Source organism: Lytechinus pictus, chromosome 5, assembly GCF_037042905.1.
Source record: "Lytechinus pictus isolate F3 Inbred chromosome 5, Lp3.0, whole genome shotgun sequence".
Lineage (NCBI taxonomy): Eukaryota > Metazoa > Echinodermata > Echinoidea > Temnopleuroida > Toxopneustidae > Lytechinus > Lytechinus pictus.
The window spans coordinates 44410503-44422896 of record NC_087249.1 but is presented as its reverse complement, the minus strand read 5'-3'; the positions used below and the strand labels follow the sequence as shown (position 1 = coordinate 44422896).

The 12394-nt window shown below is 36.0% G+C and overlaps 1 protein-coding gene across 1 annotated transcript in view; it reads right to left on the bottom strand.

The window, feature by feature from the left end:
* LOC129261591 (circadian locomoter output cycles protein kaput-like) overlaps window positions 1-10154 on the bottom strand; it is a 62626-nt gene extending 52472 nt beyond the window's left edge. The window contains exons 1-3 of the mRNA XM_054899646.2: window positions 9975-10154; window positions 2484-2712; window positions 841-1003 (exon numbers count right to left, since the gene is read on the bottom strand). Coding sequence (XP_054755621.2) covers window positions 841-1003; window positions 2484-2712; window positions 9975-10154 — 572 coding nt within the window. The remainder of the gene's footprint in view (window positions 1-840; window positions 1004-2483; window positions 2713-9974) is intronic.
* Window positions 10155-12394: the final 2240 nt, after the last annotated feature.

The following is a 12394-nucleotide window of genomic DNA, read 5'->3' as shown; positions in this document are numbered from 1 at the left end:
AAGTTGCATTTTAGATGACATATCGACTTAAGAAGGTTGCAGGGGTTGTCACTATAAACTTAGCTTGACTGCGCAGCAACCCAGAATCATATACTTTCACAAAATTTACACATTATTGATAAACCCTTAAAAGCCAATCAAAATCAAGGATTCCCTGGAAGTGTAATTGAGACAAAAAAAAAAAAAAATTGGGAATTTCACAAATGTACACATATTTTCCTTCTTTTTCTTTTTCTTTTGCCTCGAACAAAACTGTGCCATCATCATCATTGTATTATCATCACCATCACAAATCATCATCACCAACATCATCATAAAGATCACAATCATCATCATCATTACCACACCACCATCATCATCATCATCACCATCACCAACATCATCATCACCATCATCATCATCATAATCATCATCATCATCATCACCACCACCACCATCACAACCACCACCACCACCATTATCATTGTATTATCATCATCATCACCATCACCATCATCATTGTCAGTTTTTGCCATCATCATCATTACCATCATTATCATCATCATCACAAATATCATCATCACTGTTGTATCACCATCCTCCTCCTCCTCATCAACACCAATCATCATCATCATCATCACCTCACTGTTGTATCCTCCTCCTCCTCATCATCAACATCATCATCATCAATTTCGTCATTATCATCATTATCATCATTATCATCATCATCATCCTTCTCCTTCTCCTCCTCCTCTTCCTCCTCATCATCATCATGATCATCATTATCCTCCTCCTCCTCATCATCATCATCATCATCATCATCACCACCACCACCAACACCACCATCATCATCACCATTACCTGTGGTCTAAGAAGAGAAATTTCCAGTCGAGACTATGTCTTGATGTGAATTCATTGCCCTTCTCAGTGAAAGTCGCCATTTCTCTGCTCAGCTGTGTCGAGAGTAGTCTAACCGTTGCCACAAAGCAGTACCTAGGTGTGGTGACCATGTCCGTGAAAGCACCTGCAAACCAAAACGTCACAATATGCTCAAAAGAATTATCTATATTAGAAATCTAGTAGCTGAAGTCTAATGATAAAAAAAAACATATAAAAGGTGTTTCCTGACTGGAAATACATTGACTAGAATTCAATGAGCAAAACGCTGAAAACACTCATAACGCTTAAAATGTGAAAGAAAATAAATGAAGCTATTGAATCCTTAAAAGTTAAGCAATATTTTGAAAAGATATTCATTTAATACATGTGTCATGATAGGTGGGCTGATGATGTTGCATCCCAAATTTCTTTTTTTGTTTTGTTCAAAATTAGTAATTAGAAATCATGAATCTTTCATATTTTCATACAAGTATTACAATTTAAAAAAAATTTATAAATCAGTAGTCAATTATATTTTACATTCTTGGAAGAAAACTGAATAACATAAATGATATATTCATATTCATGAGGACTGGTATATAAATGTAACGTTAGACCTGTTTACAAGAAATAATTCAGATCTATGAATAGACACATCTTTGTTATTCCTAACCCAATTTTCATGAAATTTTGAACATTTTGGGTTTTTTACTTTCTGTTCAAATCAAATAATTTTCAGCATGGAGAGTCCTTTGAAATGATTCGTGCACTAAGTCACTAAAATCTTTAAATTGGCAATGTCATAGAAACATCAAATCAATTTCCTCTAGGTATGAATCCAAGCAAAAATTGCATTTTTTTTAAAGCAGAACTAGAGGGTAAAATACAATAAGAAAAAAACATCACTTTGTTGTTCAGATATCAAAGAGGGATGTTTGTTTGGAAGCTAGGCCTCAAAGCACAGAAATCAACCAAATCTAATTAACAAATATGATATTAAAAAAAAGCCTCCTGTCACAAATGAAACCATGCAAGTTTCATGCATTTTTACTGCATAACAGCTGAATATTTGTTTTTTAAATAATAAAATTGGCAAGCAAAGAAACTGGCTTCATTGCGCTGTACACCCGTTCCAATCTTGATTGTTCTAAGGCAATTTACTAAGCAGGTTTAATACTTAGCAGTGAAAATGCATGGAACTTGTATAGTTACACTCCAGTACGTTTTGTTATTTTTCAAAAGAATCTATGCTTCTAATAGCATCATTGAAAATCTTTAAGAATTTCTCCTCTTACTGACAGTTTATATTCTCTGTCCTTACTATGACAAATTTTTTTTCAAATCGATGTTTACCTGTTTGGTATCTAGTTTAAATCTCAGCTATAAATCCATGAATATAAGAAAAGTGATTTCAAAGCTTAAAAAAAAATGATTGATTTTATTCATCAAGAATATTTTAAGATGAATGGATGGATTTTGTTTGTCAAGAATATCACAAGATGAGAAATACATATCAGTACTAATTGGAAAGAATACCTTAACAGAATATTCAATGAAAGCCGAAAGGCTTATTGCCGGTGAAGTAAGTATAAGACAAAATTTTTAAAGGCAATTTGTATAATCACCTTGGCTTGTCTGAAGAAGGGAGAAGCTTCCATTGAAGCGGATGGGTTCATACTCGGCGGGTTTATCTGGCTCTAATGTACCTCTCCTCATGTGACATGAGAAGGAGAACCTCTGCCCTAGGACATCGGGAGTGCCGTTGGAGGAATCTGCCCGGGACAGAATCTTGAACATTTCCGGCCTGTCATCTTCATGGATAAGTTCATATATTGTACATGACTCAAGGTCTTTCTGCATTTGTGTAAAATTGAGGAAAACATAAAAATCACTAATTAATATTCATGCGTAAACCAGATGTAGATGAGTGAGCTTTGAGGTCATTACGGCGGCGTAGCGGAAGCAGCTCTCCAGGTGTTTGTCCTCCTTGAGGATGTGGCTTCTGCCGTTCCTGTGCACTGCTCAAAAAGGAATTCCTGCCAGCTCGCAGACTCAACGTCTTGATCGGTCAGCCCCAATAATGCATATTCCTCCTCTTTGATTTTCTCTTCCTTTTTAAACTAATGAGCAGGCATGATGATACTGAATCTGTCACATTTAATTTGTCACATTCCTATGCAGTAATTTAAAATGGCAAGGCATGAAACTTCAATAAAACTGGCCTAGCAACTTACAATACCCAAGTCTTGATACCATGCTGGTTTGACTGTAAACATTATTTCTACCTTTCCTTCAAAACAAGGCACCTTTGAAAAATTTGTTGGAAGTAATTTGTCCACCCACTGCTCAGTCGCAACAAATTTTGTCTTTGACGAATCACATAGATTAAATATATCAACAAGAAAGTGAACCAAGTGAGAAACTTGTAATGTAGGGGAGAGTGGTGTAAATAAGGCCACCTGTTAGCTTTTAACTCACTGCTCAAGAATGGTAGGGTAAAATGGGTTACTGTTTGTGTAGTATTTAAGACAGTTCCTTAGCACAGATTTTGAGCATAGAGAGAGTCTCACAGCCCAGTGCATATGGCCAGGAGGAGCACAAACTCAGCAGCAACTCAAAATCAAAAATTTGAAAGTACTTAGCATTGCCACTTTAGAGAGGCAAGTACTGTACCTACCCAGTGATGTGTCTTAACTTTTATCTTAGTTTACTTAATGTATAAAGGTATTATTGTGCATGCCAGTACTGTAGTAAATTTCACCACTTTCGCTCTTTTTTTCTGACTGGATGCCTATGAACTCAACATGTCCGATGAGCAAATGAGGCCAACCGGATTAATACATAATTAAAACTCTATGGTTACATGTACATCTGTTAAAACTTTAAAATGCAGTGTAGACATCACAACACATAATTATATATAATGTATGTGTCCACTACCAATAAAACATGTACATGTAGATACACAATAATATAACCGTGACAGTAGAAAACACAATCCAAGAATCTGTTTTTCCATAACATTGGAGAGGATTAATAGATCAATCCTTAAGTGGAGGAGTTAAATTGGTAAATAACTAAATTTCAATAATATGATTTTTCTAGTAACTGTTAAGTGATTGTATCAACCCAACAACTATTTTTAATTCGAATAGAGCAGTTTTAATCAGGCGGCCTTACTTGCCCCATTTTGGTGGGGGAAATAAGGCCACCCAACAAAAAATATCTACAGGTCATTAAAATGCAAATTAGGCTGATTAGTTCTATCACTTCTAATGGATAATGTCGGTCTACTCTAGATCTAGTAATAGATACCTAATCATGTTTCTACTGCTTTACATTAAAAAGAAACAAATGGAATGTCGGTCTACTCTAGATCTTTTAATTGACATCGAATCACGTTTCTACTGCTTTGCATTAAAAAGATACAATTTGAATTATAAAAAAGGTGGCCTTATTTACCCCACTCTCCCCTATATCAAAACAGGCCAAAGTTTCGATGTTTCTTATGTTTACTACGCGCATTCCCCAATTTCTGAGAATGGGAGACTTTGCAAGATCTGACATGTCTTTGTAATGGGAGAACTGACGCTGCCAGCATCAATTTGTCCCTGCAAGAGTGGAGATGATGGATCAAAGTGAAATCGCATGCTAAGACCAACTCATCAATTTGCTACTCTCTGGAGCTAATTTGAACATCATTAGAGCCCTCTGAAAGTAAAAATACCCCCAAAAGGCAAATACATGTGAAAAGCCACGGCTTGACAAACCAAAATTTGATGCATGAAATACAGCCTGTAACATGAAGGGATACGATAGATTGCACAAAGACAATGCAACCAAAACTGTAAGTCAACATAAAAGCAGGGTATAGAACTTACAATCAATTCCAAAATACCTGTGGTAGGAATTTATTCCTTGAAACGCAGCGCGGGTAACAGCTGCTCTGCTAAAGCCGGGCTAATTATATGCTGCATTACTGTAGAGCGCTTAAGAGACTTCTGATAAAGCAAGTGTTAAGCAAGTATAATTATTATTATCACACCTATGGGTTCTGGTAACAAACTCAGGTGGTTGGTTCTCCATGAAGTCTACAGTGAACGATGAACAAATCAAGCACCCATATTAATCGAATGACAAGATTGTATATTATCAGTTATTGTTGCATTACTGTTAAACACTCGCTATCTGATTATTTTTGTACATTGACTGTGAAAACAAATGTAAACTGGAGTCATATTGACTGTGAAAGGAAATGTACATGTAAGCTGAAGTTTTATTGAATAAAACACCCTACTGTGGGTGAAAAAGAAATAGGAAAAAAAAAAGACTCCCTTCGCATCTTGTACCATTGCATTAAAAAACAGTTTGGTTGCATCCTTTTTTTTAATTCAAAGAGTATAAAGGCGATAAGAAAGCATTATTTGTGATATATATAAACTATTTTGAATTTTTTTAATTAAGTGGTGTCTGTGATGTCTTTGAATAGGCCTAGGAATAAAAGATATCAATAAACAAGAGTGTCGCTAAGGCGAACACGTAATACGCCCCTCTGTAACGCGGAAAACAGAGCTATTGGTCAAGCAAGAAAATTGGAAGATGGCGACTTCACCTTTGACCTTCTGACCTCAAAATCAATAGAATTGCTAGGATCTATGCTAGTATCATACACACCTAATTATATGAGCCTAGGTTAAGTTCAACTTATTGTATTAACAAGGGCTTCGAAAGGGTAAGATGAAAACATGTCACTGTGATCTTGACCTTTTGACCTAAAAATCAATAGGCTTCCTTGGATCTATGCTAGTATCATACACACCAATTTATATAAGCCTAGGCAGGGCTCGATTTTAGCGGGAGCCCGGTGGCAAAAGGCTCCCTAAAACCTCTGCGGGCTCCTTAGAAAGTAATTGAAAATGCCCGGCGGGCTCCCTGAGTTTTTAAGCCCCAATCACGAAAAATGTGATTTCTTACCAGCAGTTTAATCCATCTAAAAAATCAAAAATTCCGCAGTAAAAAATCATAAAACATGCGCTACAATTCCTAGACACACGTCTTCGCTCAACTCATACACTAGCTACAGCAGCAGCGCGAATACTGTAGGTCGATGAGTTGCAACAGAAAAAAAAATCTGCAATCGTAGTGAGTGTCCAATATGAACTGTATGACGTTGCAATGTGTATGGTGTACACACTGCAACAGCATACAATTCATATTGGGCACTCACAACGATCGCGGAAACCAGGGACGTGGGGAGAAACGCACGTGGTCATTGTGTATCGTGCTGTTCTTAATGTATCATGTTTGTATGTGCGTGTGGGTATCGGCGTGCCTGGATGGGCGTACCTGGGCTGGGGGGACTTGTAGATTAATTTTACAAACTGCAAACTTCAAAGGCATTGTGATAATGTGATCGAGGATGGATTATTGTTTGAACGTAATGAGTTACGTAGATATTCGTGGCTAATGTTTATGTGACTGAAAAAAAATAAAATACAGAATAAAAGTTTGAGTTGGGTGTTGTATGGAAAACTGCAAAAATAAATGAATTAATACTTATAGTTTGTTTCATGTTTTCGCAAGCTTTGTTTGTTTGTTAATCATATTTGATTATTTCATTTTATTTTTTGAACAGTTTATGTAGACTATTTCATAATGTTTTCTACGAGTACTAGTAAACTGAAAGTAATTTAGCCTCCGTGAGTGTGGCTGTCTTTTACCAATACGCCACTGTCCTTTAATAAAAAAAGAAAAAGTATTGGATTATTTTAATCATCATTCGTCTGCTTTTACGACTCAGCTTTTACTAACTTGTGTAAGATTTCTTTCATGAAAACAATGAGTCATGTCTGGGTCACTCATGTCGAGTAAAAGTGTTGCTTAGTAACCGTTCATTGCTTGGTATGTCGGCGGGGTCACTGGGCCTCCTGGGCGTCCCCAGTGGCCGAGTTAATGTAAACGAAGATAGAATTGGATGAACATGAATGGGTCTGAATCACGGACGGTGTCCGTGATTTATATCGATCGAGCTGCCCCCTAGTTCGCTCAGCTTAGCTCCAGCTATAAAATGGTTCCTTTCTGTCAATGCAATTTGAACCCCCAGATTTAGTTTTTGGCTTTCATTTTTTTTTTCAAAGTTGTTTTTGTCAATTGTTAGTTGTTACATGTATTTCTTCTCTCAGTATGATATTATTGTTTGCTCAATCTTTTGGGTAATAATGAAGATATTGCTTTGATGAGAGACGGAGCGAGGAAGAGTGACTATATCTCAATTCTGATGAAACCTTAAGTCCATGTATGTCTGTTAGGGCTTCTGAATAGTTGTAAGATTGATTTTTAGAACAGCTTATCCTCATAGTCTCATTTACATACACTAATAATACTCCCAGTGCTGATGATTGCAGAAAAAAACGTTTGATAATGTGTTCAATAGACGAACAATGACACAAATATATTATGAAAAAAATGTCATAAAATCTTGGGCTCCCTAAACCCCCTGCGGGCTCCCCAAAAAAGTGCTTAAGGAGCCCGGCTGGCTCCCTAAAAAAAGAGTAAAGGTCAGGCCCTGCTAGGTTAAGTTAAACTGAAGTTATCGCGTTTACAAGGAAAAGTTAATGGACGGACAGACAGACGGACGGACACCGAGCGTGATACCATAATACGTCCCGTCGAGACGGGCGTTTAAAAAATATCCAATGTCTTTGGTTTTCTCAAAACCTTCATTCATATGTTCCTATTTTGCTCCTTTCAACTGAAACTTGGTGTCAGGATGAACATCCCTTTTCAAGGGCCGTGAAATGGTTTTGGACGTTAGGTAGGGGAAATGACCATGCAAAAATCACAATCGCATGGTCATTTTTATATTTTTGTATACTTTTAGGGGAAAAAAGTGGGGGAGGGGGCTAAAGCCACCCCAGCTCCCCCCCCCCCCACTCCAGTTTCCGCAGCCCCTGCCTTTTCTTCAGTGAACACCACTTTGATTTTAGTAAAACACAGTGAATTCCTGGCCATGTGGATCGGATGCGGCTTATCTCAATCACGGAAGACAGAGGACTGGAATAAGCTGCATTTGCAAGCTTCTATTAGTACTCAACTTTATTGAGCCACACTCCATCTTATTTTGTCATTCATGAACGTGATCCCCAAACGATGGCGCTAATTCTGCGGCAGAGCTATTGTTTCCCACGCAAAGGCACTGCATCGAATAGTTTGATGATATGCTACCCTGTTTCCTAGCTGCACTCGTAAAAAAAAAATAATGTAAACTATTTCTAAATACATGACCGCAATTTCTGAAGCCAAGCTGCATTATAACGATCTGCATTTGATCCCGACAATTTGAGAGTGAATTCAAGAAAGGGGTAATAGACTTTATTATCATGGGCTAATGTGAGCTGCCACTCCATAACCCAGGCCTGCATAACCACAAAAAATCACCTAAAATGAATTTTGAGATTTATCATCTTAAAAATATCTCAACCCAAGCTTTAAAATGATATAACGTGTCAAAATTGATCAACATCAACCCTCACAGTCAGGAACTCGATTAAATGCAGAAGAAATTCAGTGAGAGCTTTAACAAAAAATAAGGAGATAACAATGTTAAGTTCAGGGTTCACTCAAGCAGGTATAATATGTGCAGGTTATGCAATCTCAATGAAACTTCCAGCAGTCCAGAGAAAAGTGGTGTCAAAGGAACTCTTGTATCTCATCTTCTACTCAACTTTACAACTTCAAATTTGTATAAAATGAAGAAGAAAAATCAGCTAATTGTCTAATTTTTGCTTTTTGAAGATCAATTCAAGAAATTCTTTTATCTTGTCGTTTATTCAACTTCAAATTTTAACAGTGTGCAGAAGAAGAATTACTCTTTTAGAATTTCAAAAGCTAATTTTCTATTTACTACTTCAAAGTACTTACTTAGGCTATTTTTAGAGAACCTTCTCTGGCGACTTATTGTTGGTTTTAATGTGTCTGGATACATATAGGCATCAATAATAACAAAATTTCTAATGCGCACATATCCACTCCAAGTGATGCTCAAAGCGCCTGACAATTCAATATGAATTCAACATAATAAATAGTGAATTATAAAAAAAAATAGTAAAACATTATGAAAAAAAATTACACTATAATTCATGAGAGGGGGTTTATTAAGGTACATGTATTAATGGACATTATGAGACATACATTGTAAGATAGGTTTTCAAGTTTGTTTGGATTGACTGAAGAGAAGATGAGATTTTTAATAATTGTGTGGAAGTGAGTTCCAGAGACAGGATGCAGCAGCAAAGAATGCTTTGTCACCCCATCCCATATCCTCTTTGTTCTGGGTTCTTTTAGTTTGATGGAACTAGACGAGCAAAGACCGGTATGAGTAGTAGAAGAGGGATGAATGAGAGAGGAAATATTAGAAGGGGCAAGGTTATAAAGTGAACCAATTGGTTTTATCATATGAAGTATGGTAGTGGACCGTATTACCAAACACTTTTCATGAATTCAATCATATCAAACACAATATTCGCATAAAATTCATCAAACTTTTACCATAGCTACGCAAATAACTACAAAATATAAATGTGTAAAAATTTTGCCGAAATCCTTTTTCTTTTCTAGGATATCAGCTACCAAACAGACCCCTCTTCGCATGTAGAATATCTTACTCACTTGAAAATGGCATTGTATTTATCAAACATGTGTTTTCTGTGGGAAAAGTTGAGAAAACATCAAAATCACTGATGAGCTACTTTCATATTATCTTATTTTGAGAAATAAAGACTTTGAAAATGTGTTTTTGACCATATTTCATCATCTTTCTATTCAAGTTCCCATCGGAAGGATGTTACAAAAGCCGGTCGCTAATACAATCACACTGTGGTGTTAAAACTGACACCAGTTGGTGTTAATAGAGGACCACACCCTGAGGTGTTAAAATTACACACTAGAGATTGAACATAACACCAAAGAGTGCAAACGTAACAACCAAAGATGTTGTAATAACGCCTATAGGTGTTGAATTAACACTGTCAATTTAATGCCAGTGTAAAATAACTGGTGTTATCCTCTATGTACACCGGTTAACACCACAGTTTTTGCTGTGCACTCACTATACATACCGGTAAATGTCTGAGTAATGAGATAACACTGTCTGAGGTATATAAGATATGGCCTTGCTGGGAGAAGACTATCATAAAACCATCCAGAGCTTCTAACATCAGTTGGCTGAACTCATCGTCGGACAGGAAGGACGGTTTCCAGTTCTCGTTGATGGCGTTCTTCTCTGATTTTATCACCATATCTGCAGACACAACGGAAAGAGAGAAATATGAGATTTTTTTTTTCAAATAAAGAAATAAATAATAGCAATACTAATATCAAGTTTCTTGGAGTGCATAACACATAGCTGGGCATGTCACTATGCACAAATAGAAATAAATTATTGTCATAAAATAAAGCTGAAAGTCTGGTCTTGAATTGATTAAGACATGTTAAAGGGGAATGAAACCTATGGAACAAATAGGCTTGTGTCGAAACAGAAAAATCAAAGAATAAGAACAAATCAGACAAATAATGAGAAAGTTATGAGCATTTGAATTTTGCAATCACTAATGCTATGCAGATCCTCCCATTGGCAATGCGGCAAGGATGTGTGATGTCACGTGTGAACAACTTTCCCTTTGATGGACTCTAAAATACCCCCAAAATGTCTCTTTTTGCTTTTTCTTAAGGTGATACAAACTCTTTATCCATGATGTATTCTTTAAAAATCTGTATTACATGCCCTTCTATAGAAAGAACATGTGATCTACTGATAGATGTGATAAAAGAGGCAATTAAAGTGAAATATATACTAAAGTAATGGGGAGAGTTGTTCACAAGTGACATCACACATATTTGTCTCATTGCCAATGTGAGGATCTCCATAGCATTAGTGATCGCAACATTCAAATGCTCATAACTTTTTCATTATTTGTCCGATTTTTCTCAAACTTTCTTTGATCTGTTTCTTTGATTTTTCTGTTTTCACACAAGCTATCATGTTCAAAATGTTTCATTCCCCTTTAACTGTACCTAGTAATTTATGTATCAAATTAATGCTTGAACATTTTTTTAACCTTAATAAAAACATTTCATTTCTACATAATTTTCAGACCTACTTATTTTCCTTGAGAAAGAACTTACAAAACTGGAAATTTAAAGCAGTTATGACCATTTTGCCATGGACTTACAACAAAGTCCATGGTCTATATGCACAACATGGTTGATATGCGAAATGATTTCACACAGTGACTATTTATTTTGTATGATGATATTTCATTATAAACACATCAAAAGTAAGTTCCTCCCTAAAGAACCCCATCAAATAATCCAATATAACAAATTATCCAAGTTGAAACAAAGCATGGGATATACATGTAGATAGGATTGATAGAAGCTGTTTGTCCCAAAATAGGTGACATTCATGACGTAACGGTAATAGCAGAATGAGAAGGACCCCAAAAAGTCATAAGCACAGATATTGCTGTTAAAAAATAAAAGCACAGATAAAAGCATTATTTTGTTTGTGTTGTGCTCATTCAGCTTTTAAGTCACGGATGTCACTAATTTTCAAGAATTGGCTTCTTAACAACCCTAGCTATATCTCATGATTGGTCTTAACTTGAATAACTTGTTACACTGGCAGACTTGATGGGGTTCTTAAGAAACAGTGTTGTGCTTTATAAATAACAGTTTCAGTCTTCAGATCGGACAATTAAGTACATGTAACAACCTTCACTGAACAACAATATTTCGTAACAATGAAAATCACACATATTCGTAGAAGAATCAAACCTTATTTCATATTATGATAAGGAAATAAAGTTGAAGATAATTCATATTTTATAAGAAATATGAAAGAAAATAGCTGAGTTGTGTAGTGGCATCATCATTTTCCCTCAAATGTTTGCATACCGATGAATAGAAATAAACATTTATGTAAGGAAAAGCCAAGTACAGTGTGATGTGATACAAGGAATGATATTCAGTTTCCATAATTATTGGAAAATCACTTTCCATCAAAGACCAACAACTCACATAACTGACAGCTGAGAACTCAACCCTTCTTGCCTCACCCAATTTTCTCCCTTTTGTAATCTGGTTCGAGAAGAATTCCCTTGTGATCATCACATGATCTGCACATCATTGGAAACACGAACATCACTATAAAGTGGGACTATCCATATTTACCCAATCTGGAAAAAACATTAGATTACAAGTACTTATAACACCTAATTTTCATATTGACTTAATCAATTGAGTTTTCCAATTATTAAGAGTAAATTGCTTTTAAACAGGAGAAGGAGAGAAAGGGAATAAAAAGAACACGTCTGGGATGTGTGACTCTACAACAACCAACTTCAATAAGAAAAAAATATAAGATCACTTTTAGATCGTCTTGCCCCCCCCCATCATTCTATCCTGGCACCGCCGCCTCAATCTGCTAGAAAAACATATTGAATAAAGATGCCTCATTTTATCATAAATGTATGTTACA